Genomic DNA, 18058 nt, shown 5'->3' with positions numbered 1-18058 from the left:
GATGCAAAATCCTAATATGATAAAGTTGTTCATAAATATTTCGATATTAAAATTTCCGGGAAAGCACCATTTGATCTATTTCGTTCTAATATTCGTTGTAATAACGGATATACATCTATCCAAGCGAGTGCCTCTGCGCCTGTTTCTCGTTGGAAAAGATCCGGTTTCGCTACGTTTTCGGAAACGGCCACTACATACACACACATATATATGTACACGCACGCATCACTTTTCGCTGTTTCAAATCCTCGGATAATACCGATAAATCGACCGGGCGCGGTTAAGAGCGAAACGTGGTCGAAAATCGCTAACCGTAAAACAAATCGCAAGTCTCTTTTTCCGGTATCGGCTCACAAAGTACGATCATCATACTTGGGAAACGGCGTGTATCTATCGTCGGGTATATACGTGAAATATTTTGCGGCTCGGGAGACGTTAAGAACGTCGTCCCGAGAATATCATTCGCCCCGGTCTCTCTCTCTCTCTCTCTCTCTTCCTCCCCTCTCTCTCTCTCCTCTCTCTGTCTCTCTTCTCCGATCGTCCATGAGGGTTGCCGGCACAGGTCGTTCGTTCGCAGGGTGAGGACGCGGGGGTTAAGTTGAGTGCGATCTCTTATCGGTGCCAGGAGCAGCGCGAGTCTACCCACGTTTCCCTTATCTTTCTCGCTTCCCTCGCCGCGAGAAGGAGAGAACTTACAACCCCACTCATACATACGCGTGATACATATTGTCATTGGAATGTACGAGCACCCCGGCGACGAGCAACGAGCTCACCTATGGATGGCTACCATTCGACCATCGTCGTCGTCGCCGTCGCTGTCGTCAATGACGTCGCTCTTACGATCGCCGACGTTGTCGATCCTCGACGACGACGATGTCGGCGACGACGTTTCTCACAGTTTTTCTGTGAATCTCGGCGATCGTTCTTCGCGTTTCTCCTCCTTGTTACTTCTGCGATGATCGATTCTCTCGTTCACGTACGTTCGTGAGCTCCAGTCTCGGCGATCGGTTTCAGCTCGGAATAAATCGTGGGACCAGCGATCGATTAATCATCGCCATCGTACGTTCTTTCGTTTCCGGCTCCGGGTTCACGGAAGTGAGACCTCGGGCTCCCGATTGTTTCAGGATCGATTGTGCCAGCAGGTGCGCGATACAGCAGGACAAGGATGTACATCGGACGCGATCGGAGTGGGCGATGTCTTTCACGGACGCTGATCGTTTCGCGCTGTATGTAGAACGACAGTGAATGACATAAAAAGCAATTGCATGCCGCACTCGCGTACGTAACAGAGGCAGCCCATCCTTTAGTTTTATGAAGGGTGTCGTTTCTTCATCCTTACTGAAATAGTTGCTGTTGCAGGCGCACGATTCTCTCTGTGCCCGACTGTTCCCGAGTGCACCGACTGTTAAACTTTACTGCGATACTTTACTCACCCGCTTTTGTTTACATGTAGCTTTACAACGCGTCATTATGGTCGCTATATATTTCTTTAATACAATTACGTTTCGTTGCACGAGCGCACGACTAGTCGGTGACACGCTAAATATTAAAGCTGCTAAACCAGGTGCAGTAAAAATTCTTGAAAATCATTTAGAAAACAACAGCACTAAAAAAGTAGTAGCAACGAAATAAAGATGAGCGGTAAAATAAAAAATGATGAAAAAAGCAAGCATATATTAAATGCGTGAAACATATAAGGAATTAACGAATTCCTGTCTGCCTAAAAACCACGGAAGGAAATCGGCTGGAAAACGGAGCTTTCATTTTCCGAATCAAGAAAGCAGTATTTCTTTACACAACTGCTCCTCGTATCGGGAAAGCTGGAACACAGAACAGAGAGAGAACGATAACTGCAACCTCGAGATTGATACACGTTCTCTTGATCCTAAAGATTCTCGTGAGCGTAGCCGGTGCGGGGCTACGTAAAGTTTCTCGCTGTCTTCGCGACGACAATGTCGATTCGTTTCGAAAGTCGCTTCGTTAGATCCGAATATTGCTCTTGTTTATCCCGGCTCGGAGTAAGAAGCTCGTCGATCAGAAACTGACTGCAGGAACACGCGCGCATCTCGCTCTCGCCGGAAACTCCGCGTTTGCTGCAGCGATGCTTGCAGCAGCCGCTTCGAAAAACTCAGTCAGCCGGACGAACTCCAGTAGCGAAAGTTTCCTGAAACTACGACGGTGCGCGGCTGGGAACAGACGAGATTGAAATACATTCGTTTCGCTTTTCTCCCTGCTTTCCCTCCTCCCCCGCCCCGTTTCGTCTCATCTGTCCTGCTACTGCTGCTGCGGCGGGTCTCCCTTCGTTTTTCGCGCGCCGGGATTCCGGTGCCTTTATCCCGCTGCGCCAACATCGGATTTGTAACTCGCCGACGTCGGGCTCAAAAGCAGATAAAGTTCGAATGCTGTCCGGCCGTGTCTCCCGGTGGGGCTAATTTACACGGTTCAATTCTGACGATTACCCCGAGCGAGAATCACGTCCGGACTGGAAAAAAGCGCAAGCGAGCGGAAAGCGCTGGAAACGTTAAATAATTCTGCTGCGAAGGAATTCTTGCTTCCGCGCTTTACCTTGCACGTGATTATACCTGGTTGAATTATACCTAGAGGGAAACGCGTAAAAACAATATTTCATTCCGGATGACTAACTTCTAAAGGATATAGGGCTTCCTCTCCCGCAGCCGACTGTGTTGCAAGGAGGATGTACGCAGCTCGCGCACTAAAGCAGAGTATATTCAGCTTGAATCAAAATTAATTGTGCCACGTACATTATCAACTTTGTTTCAATGGTTTTATTGCGGGTGGATTGCTAATAACTGTTGTAGATATCTGGGTCGACGAAGTCCACCTGCTATTGGCAAACTTTACCTATATTCACTTTAAAAACAGGTCAATGCGTTTTAATTAACTGATAATTTACGTTAAACATGTGAGATTGTAGATTACGCATTCTTTGTCAATTTTTAACTGTTTTCTCTTATCATATGTTTGTTTTAACATTTATGCTCGTTTCTTCGAGAATGTACACGTAAATCCGTAAAGACACGTAAAGAACGTGAATCGCTCTGCTATTAATTATAACAATTTGCTTCGTTAATGTTTGCATAAATCAAAATTTCCCCATCTCTCGTGAGATAAGGAATACGTAATTATTACTTGTAAAACCTAATCAAATTAAAGCTTTTGGTCCTGAATTCGATTAAGATACCGCGCAGAATTAATTTTATGCAAAAATGTTTTTAAAGTTATATCTCGAATAGGATGTGAAAGCGAAGAAGAGTGTTCCTTCTTACTTGAATATACTCTCCTGTTAGGAGGCTTTCAAAGTTATTAATTTGGAAACTTTGAGGACTTGTTTACTTTACAAATTTGTCCGCATCAATTAATGCAGCAATTAATCTTGGCTTTTACGGTAATTTTCGAATATTTCTAAGTGAAATTAATCTAGTCGAGTACGCAATTCTGCCGGACGGGACCATGAGAGTGCCTCTGCCAGAACGTTGCATTCAGGGGTCTCAAGGGTTGCAACTCTCCGCCCGTAGAATTCGAAAGTTTAGATTGCATCTCTCCACGCCGGCTCGGACCAAATGATTTAGTAGTTTCGCTATAACAACGATGGAAAACGTCGAAATCGGAGCACACCGGTCAAGGGAGCAATCTTGTGATACCTCAAACAAATTCGGTCATTCTATTCATTTCAGTTGGAAACGTCGGCGTTATAGAACGCATATTGCATATGCTTGCATTCTGAATTAGTTACATTAATTGTCAAATCGTTCTCATATATCAAAATTATTCTGATTTGTTCTTTTTATTGTGATTACACATTGATTGGACCAAAGATATATATTAAATAAAAAAATACATCTATGTATAAATACATCTATATATATATATATATATATATATAAAATGTAATATTTCAATAGCTTGTTTCAAAGAATGATATTCGATATTTCTTTTAATAAATACATCAATAAAACAATAAAATGTTGTGGGATAAAGCTATAGCAAATTGATACCGAAAATAATGCGTTTTCAAGTTGAAACGTGCTTCAACCTCGCAGATAAAAAAAGCGATTTATTCATTCTAAATAATTGGAAATGAAAATAGAACGAGCTATTGTATATGTACTACTGTATATGTAATCTCGCATACGCAAATCATATCGTGAAAAAAACCAAATTTTACATTTCTTTTTTTATCTAAACGCGTAATTGATAGCGCCAACATTTACGAAGTGAAACCGCCATCCACAATCGCTGGCTAACCAAAATGTTTTGTTTCGCTATAAATAAATTGTTTTTTTTAAGTTTCACTAAACTGCTTTACAATTAATATCTCCTTTTTTAAATGCAAACAATATCAATCCCAGTTTTATAAATAGCCGCATTTGTATTCTCGGATATGCTCCAATATTTAATATTTGCAGCTAGCATATCCAATACGACGCTGAATTTTATTACATGTGTGATTTTATGACATGATTTTACTTTTCTATTGTTTGGTAAAGTGTAATATGTACGTCGTGACAAATAATCTTTTTCTTTATTTTGCATCTAGCCCATTCTATATACTTGGCTTAAAGCGATTCTTTCTTTTGCAGGACTGAGACAGCGCTCTGGACCGACGGATGCTCCGAGAGGAGGTGAGTTTTAAAAATGACGATCTTTAAAAAAAGAAATAAAAACATAAAAATTTTCACATAATTTCTATCGAAGGAAAAATCGTTAATACAAAGTTTGCAGGAGTTTTATTCTCTTTTGTCATCGTTTGTACAATGCTCTTCAAATGTTTATTATATATATCATATCATATATCCGTTAGATGGAAATATAAAAGAAGAGAAAAATGAGAGAAACAGAATTTAATTTTTGGAAAGCAATAACAGTAATGTAATACTGTTCCCGACAGAAATATCCGCACTCCGCGGATCATGTGGATATGTTTATGTCTTCTTTGGAGTATTAATTACATTTATTTATTGCTGCATTAATGGAAAATAATATCATGATAATTGTAATAATGTTTATCATTCATGACGATTAACCACTGGCTGAGTATGCAACCGCGCAATTTACATTTTGCCGTGAACCGTGTGTTACATCGAGTGTATGTAATCCAAAGAGGAGGAGGGAACGCGCGGTAAAGAATGCAGTCGCGCTACCGATTCGATTTAACGAATTCGAGCATAATATCTCAATCGGAAATATCGTTTGGTCAACGGGACGCAAACTAAACACGAGTGCTAATAGCCTTGACCGTGCGTGGTACATTTCGAAGCGCTTATTAGCGTAATTGGCGTAAGCCTCCCGATTAACAGGAACGTTTTGCGGGTCTCGAATGGACACGATAGAGAAATAAATGCGCCATTTAATTAAATCGGCCGCTCGCGCCGAAGTAAGAACATTAAAGCGCGATTTAGCGGGCGCCGCTTGAACCCGTAACTCGCTCTTTTGTCACTCCGTTTTCCATCGCGGTGTTCTCGATCGAGCACGCTCGAAATTCGTGGTGCATTTGGCAACCGGACGACGCGGCGATTACACAAATTTTCGAATTGCACGAATTGTCGAGATACAACACGCTCGCTGCGGTCTCGCGAGTCATTCGTGCGTTACAATTCGTTCGCTCGGTTCTGAAAAACAGTTCGACGATCGCACCGCTGCCCCGTGAAATGACGAGAAAATGTTACGGATTTCGTGACGAGCCCTTCGCGAGTGCTTTATCGGAACATTACAACCGTACAAACAGCCGCTCGCGTTTTACGATCGGTCAGGGGTCCATAGAAGGAAATTGAAGCGTTAGCGGCTTTTCGCACGTTCACTCGTTTCACGCGACTGAACCGGTCTCTTTTGCTTCGCTAAAACGCGCCAATTTTTCGATCTTCCGAACCGGTTTACGTTTGCCGATGCAACGGCCAAAAAATACACGGCCGTCGTATTGCGCCGCGCGAATTATTCCCGTCGGGTTTCGGTTTGATTTTTATTCGGGCTCGTGACGTCACCCTTCCGCAAAAACAACCGGGTTTCGACAGCGTGCATGTCCAAACGCGTGTCCTACTCATTTCTAATTCGCAACACTATTAATCGAGCTGCCGATATTTTTCCCTCGTTTTGTTTTTATTACGCATGATATTCGTACGTGATTGATATTACACTTGGTACACGTGAATTTTGGAACGGGTGCACACTCAACGTCCTCCCCGCCGACGAGAGACAGCGTGATTCATATTTTGCGCCGCGTATAAAAATAAAAAAGGAGTCAAAAGTAAACGAGCGAACGAAGTTTTACCACGCAGAGGTAGTGATCGATAAGGAGACATTTTTTTTTCTTACCGCACACGTCTTCGGTGAACGGCAATCTACGGTGAGACGCGCGACATTATTCAAATCGAATCGCTCTTGCCGATTCGCCGCGGTAGAGAGCCGCCGCTCGTCCCAGATAACGTTATCCTGCCGATTTCTCCGTAGACGTAATTCGCGCTGCGCTGAAAATTCGCTATTTATCGTCCCGACGCGTGTAGACCCGGGACGTTTCCCCGCGACGTTTCCCTCCGACGCGACTCGTTAAAAAGTAATGTATTCCGTTAGCGGCGCGGTCGGCGGGCGGAATACCGACGAGAGGAGGCACCCTTTTACGCCAGAAGCTCGTACGGACGTTCTCATCAAAGGACACACACACCGTATCCTTCCTTGCAACCGACCGCCGTTCAAGGGAGCGAACCACTCTTCGTTCCCGCTCGCGAAAAGTTAAATTGCCTCCATCTCTCTCTACCGACGGCATCGCTGAATTTTTAGCTCGTTTCTGTGGAACGCTCCGCTACACATCACGCTCGCGTGTGATCGTAGCTGACGAGCCTTCACAGCCATCGGCGGAATCGATCTAATTGAACATTCCGTAGAGTGCGTAGAGAATTCTGCGTGCTCGTGCTGAAAACTCGCTTTAAGCCACGATTATCCGTGTCTTGCATACATGGATCTTTTACATCGAGAAAAGTAAAAAAATAAAATTATAGAAAATATGTGTATATGCTATGACATTTTCAGCAAAATAAATAAGTTTTGCTAATTTTCCGACGCGCGATGCCTATTTCACGAACGTGTCATGCGAGCGTCATGCAAACGCGACTTTGTGGGATGTTAATGGATTAAATGTTCTCTCTAGAACGCAGGAAAAATTTGTCGTAAAAGTAAATGTTGTCGCTCTCACGTCTCCTTCGTGCTCGGCTGAGAGCATTTAGCAGTAAACTGCAAATAACGACTTTAATCTCATCTACACTTTAGCAGTGTTGCAAAGTACTATTAAACGCACAACTTTCCCCACGTGCGCGCGGACGCGTTTAATTCACCCTTCGCGCCCTTTGTCCCTTCGTAACGCCTTCAGATCATCGCGAGAAGAATCTTGCGGCTGGGCGAAAGGATCAAACACCCGAATCGATCGAATATCGATCATTCCTGTCGAGTGCGCTGGGAAATGGCTTAATTTAAGCGGCGCCGGAAGTCTACCGCGTAATTACCGTAGCAAACGGAGGTTTTGTTTTGCAATCCGCAACAGGATCGTGCGCGGTGCAACGCAGCGGATGTCACGCTCGTCTCTGACGCGACACGTCTCTTCCGACTCCCGCCGTAATTAAGGCCGAATGACATTCGCGCACCGCTTCGCGAAAGTTTAGATTATTCTGTCGCGCGGGCGGCAACGCCTCGGAAACGAGGCGCGATCCATCTTCCGCGCGCGTTCTTTCCGTCGCTGACCGGACGTCCCTTTCGCGCCTTTTCGACAAAAAAGTATTGATCCCTTGGAAAATTACTTTCGCATTTTTATCCTTCCATATCGGCCGTAAATCATTAAAAAATGTTCATTTTATGTGTCTCGTGTTTTGACACCGTTTTGACAACTATCGTTTTGAAACATTGATCTTTCTACTATTAAGTGTCAGTCCCTTACGTTTACATATGTACAAAGAGTCGTAATAAGTCTGTAATGTAATTAAACTTGACTTATTGAGATTTGTATGAAAATTAATACAAATTTAAATACTTTCCTTTAAATTTAAATAATTTCCTTGACAATCAAATTATATAGCTGTGTAAAATGAAAAGGAATACGATATATTTAGAATTAATCAGTGTTCTGCTGCGCTGTGTAACGATAGCCAGCTAGTTTCGCCGTCGCGAGGAGCCCGAATCTTCAAGTTGGACCATTGCCGCAATAATATTATTCAATTCCGCTGTAATACCGCGAAGGGTCCTCGCCGAGTCGCGCGATGTGCAGCCACGAGGGCCGACACTGGCGCGTTTTCGCCAGTGGTGGTTGACGTTTGGATCTCGTGCTCGTATCTAATTCTGTTTAGCGGAATGACCGTGGACGACGCCGCGTGCCATGCCGCGTCGCGGCGCGGCCGCTTGCGAGAAAGTTTAAATTATCCTGTCCGCCGAGAGAGGAAGCGCTCTCTCGTCCGCGGGGAAACGACTCGGATTGGTCGGGTCTGATTAGTTCGGCGGTTCCTCGCTCGTTTTATCCCCTGCCTCCATACTCGCTCTCCCCCTCTTTCTCTCCCACTCATCCTCCTCGTCCTTTCCGCAGTTTGGTAACTACCGCGTACCTAAAACTGCTGGTAGTAGTGCATCCGACCAAGGTGTTGCTATACGACTTTCCTTCCGAACGAAGTAACCGGAAACTAGGAAAACTGCCGGCGGAAGGTGCCGCGTTCACCTCGGATTTCCTCGTTCACCTTTCGCGCTTTTGTTCCCTTTTTCTTCCGCGCGCTCGTCTCTACTTCGCCCTTTGCTACGAGCACGAAGACGTCGTATCGTACGCTAACGTACTGTACATACGGCAACGGCGACGATCCTCGTTTGCTGTTTAATCAAACCTCTCTGACTAACATGGCGACGGTTTCGGAAGCTCGTATCAATTCATATAATGAACGCCCGGAAGGCGTAGAAGCGGGCTTTATGGGTCTCGAACATCCCGGGAGACGCTGCGCGCGGGCTCGGTTTAATCAGCTGGCGGATATTCCCGCGATATACATACGCAGCAGATTCCGGAATCTAGCCTCTCCAAAGACCGACGGACTATAATGCAAATGGAATTTCTCCAAGTCATTGAAAGTTCGTTAATGTGCATATTCGTGGGGCGGAGATAATGATCACCCGGAACTTCTTTGATGGGAAATAGCCGTCACGAGTGCACGGCGCCGTGGAAACGAAAACGTCGAGGAAAAAGCCGAGCGATCTGTCGTTTAATAAGCGTAACAATTAAATTCTTGCGTTGCGATGAGCGGAGCATATTCCGCCGGAACGATCTCGTTTAAATGGGAATTCGATATCGCGCGATGCACACCGAAACGCTTGGCGTAGTCGGTCGATCGGTCGATCGGTTGGATTTTGCGACGCGTCCGTATATAACAAATAACGCGAATAAACGAGCGGCAATAATTACGTCGCCGCGAAATACGGGAACGCATAATGCGAAATGGGTGTCCAGGGAGTCGCCACCTGTGGCGACGACCTGGATCGGCGTCCCGGTGCAGCGCGGCCGCGCCGTGTCGCTGCCATAAACTATCGCTTCCGGTAAATCACGTTCCGTATCTCGCCGCGTTGATGTGTATCGCGCGAATTAATATTTATGGCATTACGGCTGACCGACGGCTCTCCCCCGAGCTTCCGCGTGCATTCCGTCGGAATGCATTCTCCAGGTGACGGCGGAACGGGGAGGAGGCGTCGGGATTGACACGAGATTGCATTCGTATCAAAATACGCGCCGCACGAGTGTCGGATGGCGCGTCCTTCCCTTTCGTCTCTTGCCACCGCTATTCCCACCCCCTTTCCCTGCCGCTGATACGGTCTATCGCTCGGAAATGGCGACGTGGAAAAAATCGAGCTAAATTAAACGAGATGGGGATGTAGCGAATTCAACGAGCCGTGGAGTACACATATATCAAATAGTGGTCAGGAACGCAAGGTGGAGAAGGAGGAGAGTGGGTGTGGGCGAGGGGGTGTGTGTGCGAGAGGTGCGAGTTCCCTTTTGTATGGACCGCCGCGGCAAATAGGATACAGGATAAAACTGTTGGATTACCTTCGGCGATTCATCATGTCCCGATCAGCCGCGACACAACAGATGCTCACGTAGGCATACAAAATTTGGATTCCACCGCGTAATCGGTTTAGTTTTTCGACGTTTAATCGCGGAATCAGATTTAACTCCCGCGTTATGGGACGTTGCTCAATTCCGGCGTTCACGTTGTGCAACGTGATTCGCGATGTCCATATACGCGGGCATATCGCATTGCATCGATATTCCTCATGAAAAGGATTTCGTAGCAGATTCAGTTGAAAGAGCCAAAAGTTGAAAAAGTCGAACTGCAGAGATCGCGTATTTTCGTCACGTAAATTCTTCATGAGCGTAATCACTGTGATTTAGTTAAACACCGTCATTTATTTTTTCCGATTTGAACAGCGCAGTGGTCGATTTTCAGACTTATCCTGATTGAAGATATCTCAAACGCGATTTCCGTAACAATTCAAAATTGTTTTTCTTGAATTTTATTAATTTTTCACAGTATTTTCCACAACTCCTGCCACGGCATCGATCTGCGTACTTGAATATTTAATATGAGAAACGGGTGCGCAGTTACATGCCTGGTAATCTTATTGCGATTAAAGTACAAAGGACATGTCGTACCAGCGTCGCAAGTACGCGACGCTCGCAAAGCGGTGAGATTTACTTCGCGAGAGGAGCGCGGAAGAACGCGTTGCGCTCGCGCGCGCGACTATTATTATTCTCATGTAGATCTCACAAAGTTCTGCGGCGAGGATCTGTTGAAGAGCGATAACGAGGCGAGGAAAGCGTGAACTTGCTTCTCGCCAGGACGCATTCCGCGCTAATTCGCTCGAGCGGCAAGCTCGTGTCAGTACCAGATGTTAGACGGCGCCATTCGGCCGAGCTGCTGCATTTCGATTCGCTCTTATACCGGCGAAGTTTCTCCTAAGTTCGCGAAAATCGCGACAATACTGCCGACTAAAAATTCAGGAGGATCGCCGAGAAGTTTTACGGCGCGTAGAAGATGTTCGATGTTTCCCGTGAGACGCTCCCCGACTCTTCCAACGACTTTTTCACGGCGAGATAGCGCCCTTATGGTGCCGTTTAACTTGGATTTTAATCAAAATGTGAAACGAAACATCTCGAGCGAAAAGAACGTGATTTCAGAGTGTTTCGTTGTATTTTGCTCGTGCTCGAAAACGAATGCTGTTCGTGGTGGAGAAACGGAACGCCATTTATATTTGAATAAATCTGAGGAAGCGCGCAAACAGCGTCGCTCTGTACAGATTAGCAATAATGACATTACGGTCCTTGCGATGTTATTCTTATGGAAAAGCAGATTACATATTGCGAAAACAGTTGTACGGGAATCAGTTAAACTCCGCCGCGCGCACTAAAGCGGAATTAACGCGGCTCTGCAATTTTATTCGCGCTTTCTTTCGTTCGCGATTTAATTACCTGCCCCCGCTCCCGCCTCTTCCTGACAAACATCGTAAATTGGGTTACGCAAACGGAGTCTCTTGTTCTCCGCTCTTCTGTTCGACGATTTTCTTTAAAATAATTTCGCAACGCTCACGGCTGTCAATGGTATCGTTTCAGCTTTTGCGAAAAGGACATTTACAGGTATTTTCGGACGAAATGTCCGGCTGAATGAGTGACGAGCAAGCGGATTTGAAAGCCCCTCGCCGTCGTTATTAGCTGCGCTCGTGATAAAAGCGTAAGTCAGCTTTTCCTGCGTTTGTCTCCCCTCGACGGCAGAACTACCGTCGATACTGTCGACGGTAATGCAACTCGCGCTATTTAATACCGGACCGGCGAAGTATTTCCTGGTTCCGTAGGGGCGTAACTCAATTAACAAAGTGGCTCGTCATCGTCTCCGGCGTCGAAGCGAAATCCGTTTAATGCACTTTATCTTTGTTGCCGCAGCAACGGAAAGCACTTGAAATCCGTTTAATACACTTATCTTTGTTTCTACAGTTTACAGGGTGGGGAGAGCGTTTTGCTTTCAGCGTTTATTAAGTTAGTGTGAAAGCGCGGCAAGACGTGGAGCGGGTGCGTCGGCACACGCAGGGGGAACGCGGCACCGGATAATCTTGTCAACGACAGGGACCACGTGTGTCCGTTCGCGTTATGTTCTTTTTGCGCATACGTCAAGTGCACACAGTCTGCTCTCTCTTCTCTTTTGCGCTCTTTTTCTCTTTCCATTATTCTCTTTTTAGTTACAATATGATTGGTCACGTTACCTCTCAGATAAAATTCACTAGGTGGAACAGAATAAAATAATACTCAAAATGCGAGATCTCTCTCTCTCTCTTTCAAATTTGAAAATCTAGCGTCAACTTATTTATCTCGTGAATCTACTTTTACGGCGTGATTTCTTGCGCCGTAAAAATAGACTTCTGTCGCGCAAGAACTCGCGAGATGTCTTCAAAGGGTGGACAACAAGAAGGGAAGTGGAGAAAAAGGGAGAAAGAACGGCCTCGAGCATCAGCCAGCGAGCTCTCGATGGGTGGAGAACTTCTTTGTGCCGCCGAGTGGATTCCTTCGTCACATTCGACAGGTGCGCGTACGCTCGGAGGCTAAAAGTAGACGGCACTCTTTGCGAAATTCCACTTCGGCTTTCATCCCCGGGACCTCTCGGCGTTCCCCTCCCTCCCCGAATCGCTTGACTCGAGGCCGCATTTTCTACCCGTCGATTAATCGCGTGCCGAATAACCGTCGGACGTGCCAACGACGTTAGCCGGTCACGGTAGTTTCGCGTTAACGCGCTGCGATTCGTCGTCGAGACAGACGCGAGTCATCGGCGACGACAACGACTCGAAATTCGCAATTAGGGAGACGGAGCACCGACGGTAAAATCGTCGTCCGGCCGTGGGAAAACGGACACGGACAGTCGGCTGCCTAATGGAGACAATTTATTATTTTCAACTTGCCAGCGAGCCGTACAACGGCTTGCTCTCTTTTCTCTTTTCTCTCTTTCCTTTTCTCTCTCTTTCTCTTTCTCCCTCGCGGCACGAGAGAGAAGTTGTTACGGTGATGGATCGTGGACCGTGGATCGTGGAACAATCGGGGACGCGCACGGGTAGTGAGCGGGGATGTACAGCGGAATGAAATCGGCCGGAAACGAGAGAGGTGATGAGGAACGAAACTAGGCGAACCTCCCGACTAACACGGCGGTTAACACGCGGATGGAAGATTCGGAACGATTATTTTGCCGCATAATCGTAATGCGCCAGAACGAGTTCGCCAGTCGAGGGAATCGCGCTTTCGTCAGCACGACTGATAACTTCGGCGCGACGTGACGGTGCTTTTATGTCTTCGCTCGCGCTTTTATGCATCTGGGATTGCACCGACCTCGCTCCCCGTGCGCTTTGTACCGTAAGTGTCCCGTGAAATGACTGTTACGAACATGCCAGCGTACGCGTCTGCGATTGTCTTTAATGATGAGCAAATTTGCAAGCGTTGCAGCGTTTGCGCATAACGTAACACGCGCGCAAATTCCAGCGTGAGAGGTACCATCTAAATTTCAAATCCCAAATAATAGTGAATGAGTCGCGAGACAAGCATCGAGCAGCTTCTCTGTACGTGCAATGTGTATATTATGTGCATATTTATATTTTATATGAAACGTGTGTCCCAATAAAAGTTTCCTCGCTCGACATGCCACATCGTTCTCGATAAATCCATTGAACGATAGCGCGCGCATGGCGGAATATTCAGTCCTGGATGCTCGTATCATTATCTCGAGCGTGCAAACAACACGACCGCAGTCGCGCAGCTATGAATGCTGCGGACGAAGTGCAGAAACGTCCAGCCTTTAATGCATCGCCAAGCGATGTTGTTTGTCAATGGCAACGAAACAAGCCAGCTACACGCGCGCGTATACGCGCTATATACGCATACGAGCGCACGCGACACGCACACACGTGTCCGAAGCTACCAGGGGTTGGGAATCGCAATTTGCTACAGCCGGAATTCGTAAGGCCAGATCTTGAATACAGCCGCGGGGGTGTGTCGAGCTAATTGGCTGCGGGGGCGAACTGGGCCACCGGTTTACTACCGCCATCGGCGACGTGAGCGTTTTGTATCGTATACCGTAGTCGCACTCGCGTGTGCATTAAGCATTCTCAACATCGGTGATTTTCATCGCGCATCGTTGAAATCGGCTCACGATGCGCTGAGGTGGCACTGTGTCAAACCGAAGCGTCCCCAATCTGGGATGCAAATGAAAAGCAGGATGGAAGTCTCATATTCTCTCTTTAATTTTCTTCAATCCGCTTGCCTCGCAGCGCGATCGCGACATTGTTACGCGACTCACAGACGTTGCGTTTCAAAGCAGGTCGTTAATTATCAAGGAAAGAAAATTTAGGAATTTTACGTAAAGTAACTGTTGAGTAATTGGTGGTCTTCGATAATTTTTAAATTAACTTTCAAGATTCGATTTAATTAGAATTGATTGATCACGAGACTCTCTGCTATCCATTTACATTACCGAAACTCATTCAATGCTTGCTGTTCGATTCACGCGATTATTTCGCGATTTGTGGTGTCGCGTTATTTCGCCGTTCACAATCACGGTTCGCGTTGCGTTGCGTTACGCGAATTGCGAGCGTGATACGGTCCCGATGTTTCGAGCTGGATAATTTCTTCATCGCACGGGCTCGCCTGTCATCGACATGCAACGCGCAGAGATCGGCGGATATCAAATCGCGAAACTTCATTCGGTCTTGCCGATGGCGTCGGGGCCGGCTGGGGAGAATGGTAGGCGGTATCATGCCGAGCGATTTCAATTTCACTCTCGTTATCGATCCACCGCACGAAACGAGAGTAGGTGCGCAGCATGGTCATGCATCATGCAGAATTAAAAGTTTATCGCCCGTTTCTGGAATACGTAATAACCCGGCGTGCTGACTCGTGCCACGCGAAAAGCTATAATTTCGTTTGCATGACGGAACAAAAGGGAGCATGCGACCACTGGGTTTTCTGGTATCAATCTTCTTTTTTCGGAATAATATAAAGATCGTTTCTTAAACATGAATCGAAGCTATTTTTACCTTGATAGAATTATTGTTGAAACCGTTTGATATCGACAATTAAAAGAAGTACAATAACGTCGTTTCGATTACATCATTATTTGTTTCTTTTCCAGTTCACTATGTTTTATGTGTATATGTATTTAAAGATACATCGCGTACAAAATTGCTTTTTAATCAGCATGAAAACTTTATGGAACTGATTAAAGATCGTGCAACAATTAACAATGCTACCAATAAAATAATATATAAAATATTTTAATAACTAAATAAACAAGATAATAATAACACATAGAAATCTCCTGAAACAAAATGCTAATATCGAGCTTCGATGATGAAGAAAAGCAAGAGGTTTCTAAACCCTTTCACTCCAGATTTCATGTAATTATAAGTAGGATTAAATTACATATTACATGGTTTCTAAAAAAAAATGATATCTAATCAAGTTTTTGACCGAATTGAAATGTATCGTCGATGAGCCAAAGAATTCGAATGGAAATGCAAGGACTGGTAATAGTCGTAGGATGTACTTGCATTGTATGTATTATATCGTATATGTATCACATATGTTGTTTCACTCGTTTATTTCATTCCGCAATATATATTCGAAAAACTCCAATTCGTGTTCACGATTATACGTAATGTATCTACTTTGATGAGCGTGCGCTTAGAATGCCAGAAAAAGTTTTCTGTAGAAGGTATCGTTCGCCCTAGATAAATCTTAATGGCTTCGACTGCCTTGACGGGTATCAGAGCCTGAGATATCGAGCCATTAGAGCGATATCTAAAAAGAAACAAGACATTATCGTACACGCTTATCTATACGAAAAGCGCGAGGATTTCGTTGTATGAAAATGGAATATTAACTCCATTATTTCGTACGAAACGACGACTTCTTGAGCCATCATACGGAGAACGCGACACATTAACGTCATCATTAGCGACCCTTCCGAGAGTAACCGTATATGAAGGCGTCGAATATTTCGTTCAATCATGTCTGGCCTAGACAAAAAGAACGGTCCGAAGGTTTTATTTCGATTTAGCACTACGGTTATCGATTAACGGCCATCTCGAGAGCGGCTGCGGACTACTCGAGCCAATCTGCCGACGAGCGAACGGCGGAAACGTGGGGCGAGCAAGCAAAGAGGGAGAAAAAGACACAGCACGCAAAGGGCCAAGAGGGTCGAGAGGCGGACGAAGACCCTGCTGCTTGCCTCTTATGCTTGCGGCTAAAACTGAACGAAATTTCTGCCGCAGGGACGAGAGCTGCGACACTTTGAAAACCGGAGGGTGCGATCGGAAGAGCTGAAGGGAGATCGAGAGAAAGAGAGAGAAAGAAAAAAAGATAGCGGAAATGAGGGGAGAGGGTAGATGGTGAGAGAAAAGAGGGTAATTGGTCTGGCAAGAGAGTGTCTCATCGTCGTCGCTTTTTCAGACAATTCCGGACGGACGTTTCAGCCACCATCATCGTTGGGGCCTCTTCTCGCTCTTCTAATCTTCGTTTCTTTCGTCATGCTTCCGGTGTTGCGTCTTGGCGAGCACGAGCTCGAAAAAGTACTCTCTCTTTCGCTCTCGTCGCTGCATCGTGTAATTCCGCTTTGAACAGCGCTCGAAATAAAGGCGCGACAGATATGACGACGGGAACGAAAATTAGGCTGCTTCGAGGTACGAGGCTCCTGTCAGTCTTATTAGCACCCTATAATTTCGTAATTTATGCGGAATCTCCGCTGTTCGCTTACAGCGGACGCACCGAAATGTATAGTAGAATTAATGAGCGCTGGCAGAGAGAACGAGGCAGAGAGAAAAAGAATATTTTTAATTTTTAATTTATGGCCAAGAAAATTATATCCCGCAATACGATAGTATGTTTTTTTCACGTTTCCTTTTCCATTTGTGAACTCTTTCGTGTACGATTGCAATGAACCTTTGTAATATTAACAAGCATTTTGTTTCAGGAGATTTCTATGTGTTATTATTATCTTGTTTATTTAGTTATTAAAATATTTTATATATTATTTTATTGGTAGCATTGTTAATTGTTGCACGATCTTTAATCAGTTCCATAAAGTTTTCATGCTGATTAAAAAGCAATTTTGTATGCGATGTATCTTTAAATACATATACACATAAAACATAGTGAACTGGAAAAGAAACAAATAATGATGTAATCGAAACGACGTTATTGTACTTCTTTTAATTGTCGATATCGAACGGTTTCAACAATAATTCTATCAAGTTAAAAATAGCTTCGAGCACGATTGTCCTTGGAATGAGATCGTAAAATCGCAATTCCGCGTTTGCAAGGGGTGGAAACATATTACCAGCTGTCAATGTTGTCACTATTTTGCAATCTGCTCTTTACAACTGAATCAAAGCCTTACTTATGGATGAAACCGGATGAATAATGGTCAATAATGTACACGTATGAAAAGAATCAATTGCATCTGCGTTATATATTTGACATATGATTGGATTAAATAAATGTGGACGTAAATTGCCGACGATAAATCTTCTGGCATTCCCAGTAATCACATTTTTCGTTCATCGTCATCGTAAAGGTTACTAAAACCGATTGATACCAGAATTTTCCTACCGATCTGCTAAAACCATCGCGAGTGGAATTACACGGGGTATTATTCTCCTCCCTTCAACCTGATTTTTCATCTTGAAACGACGCATAGAAAACAGCAGCGGAAATAGGTTACCGGGACGAGAGGGCTTTTCATCGAATCTTTCAAGCACGCTTCAAGTTTCCGAGGAAGCGAGCAGCGCATTGTTTAATGAGCAACTGAAACGAGGGACAGCAGTCGAGTTTTACGTTTTGAGAGTAAGCGGCCTGAAAATCGCACGATTAAGGTATTTTTGTAAGGCTGCTGCGGCGCGAGAATAAATGGCAGGCACGGCCGCCCGCAAGAGTAATTCATTTAGTATAATGGCGCTCTAATTGGAGATTTCGCCAACGATTAGGATGCAGCAGCTACGTACGCGA

At 45.1% G+C, this 18058-nt stretch overlaps 1 protein-coding gene and 1 long non-coding RNA gene across 5 annotated transcripts in view; one reads left to right on the top strand and one right to left on the bottom strand.

The window, feature by feature from the left end:
• LOC105282464 (hemicentin-2) overlaps positions 1 to 18058 on the top strand; it is a 326396-nt gene that overhangs the window by 102167 nt on the left and 206171 nt on the right. For all 4 annotated transcript variants that reach the window (XM_011344417.3, XM_011344418.3, XM_011344416.3 and 1 more), the window contains one exon: positions 4602 to 4643. In XM_011344417.3, coding sequence (XP_011342719.1) covers positions 4602 to 4643 — 42 coding nt within the window. The remainder of the gene's footprint in view (positions 1 to 4601; positions 4644 to 18058) is intronic.
• The window catches only part of LOC105282463, a 270589-nt gene that overhangs the window by 48376 nt on the left and 204155 nt on the right, over positions 1 to 18058 (bottom strand). The window lies entirely within an intron of this gene.

The sequence above is a fragment of the Ooceraea biroi genome, chromosome 2 (assembly GCF_003672135.1).
Source record: "Ooceraea biroi isolate clonal line C1 chromosome 2, Obir_v5.4, whole genome shotgun sequence".
Taxonomy (NCBI): Eukaryota; Metazoa; Arthropoda; class Insecta; order Hymenoptera; family Formicidae; genus Ooceraea; species Ooceraea biroi.
Note: the sequence above shows the minus strand (reverse complement) of the source record. Positions and strands in the feature narration are given on the sequence as shown.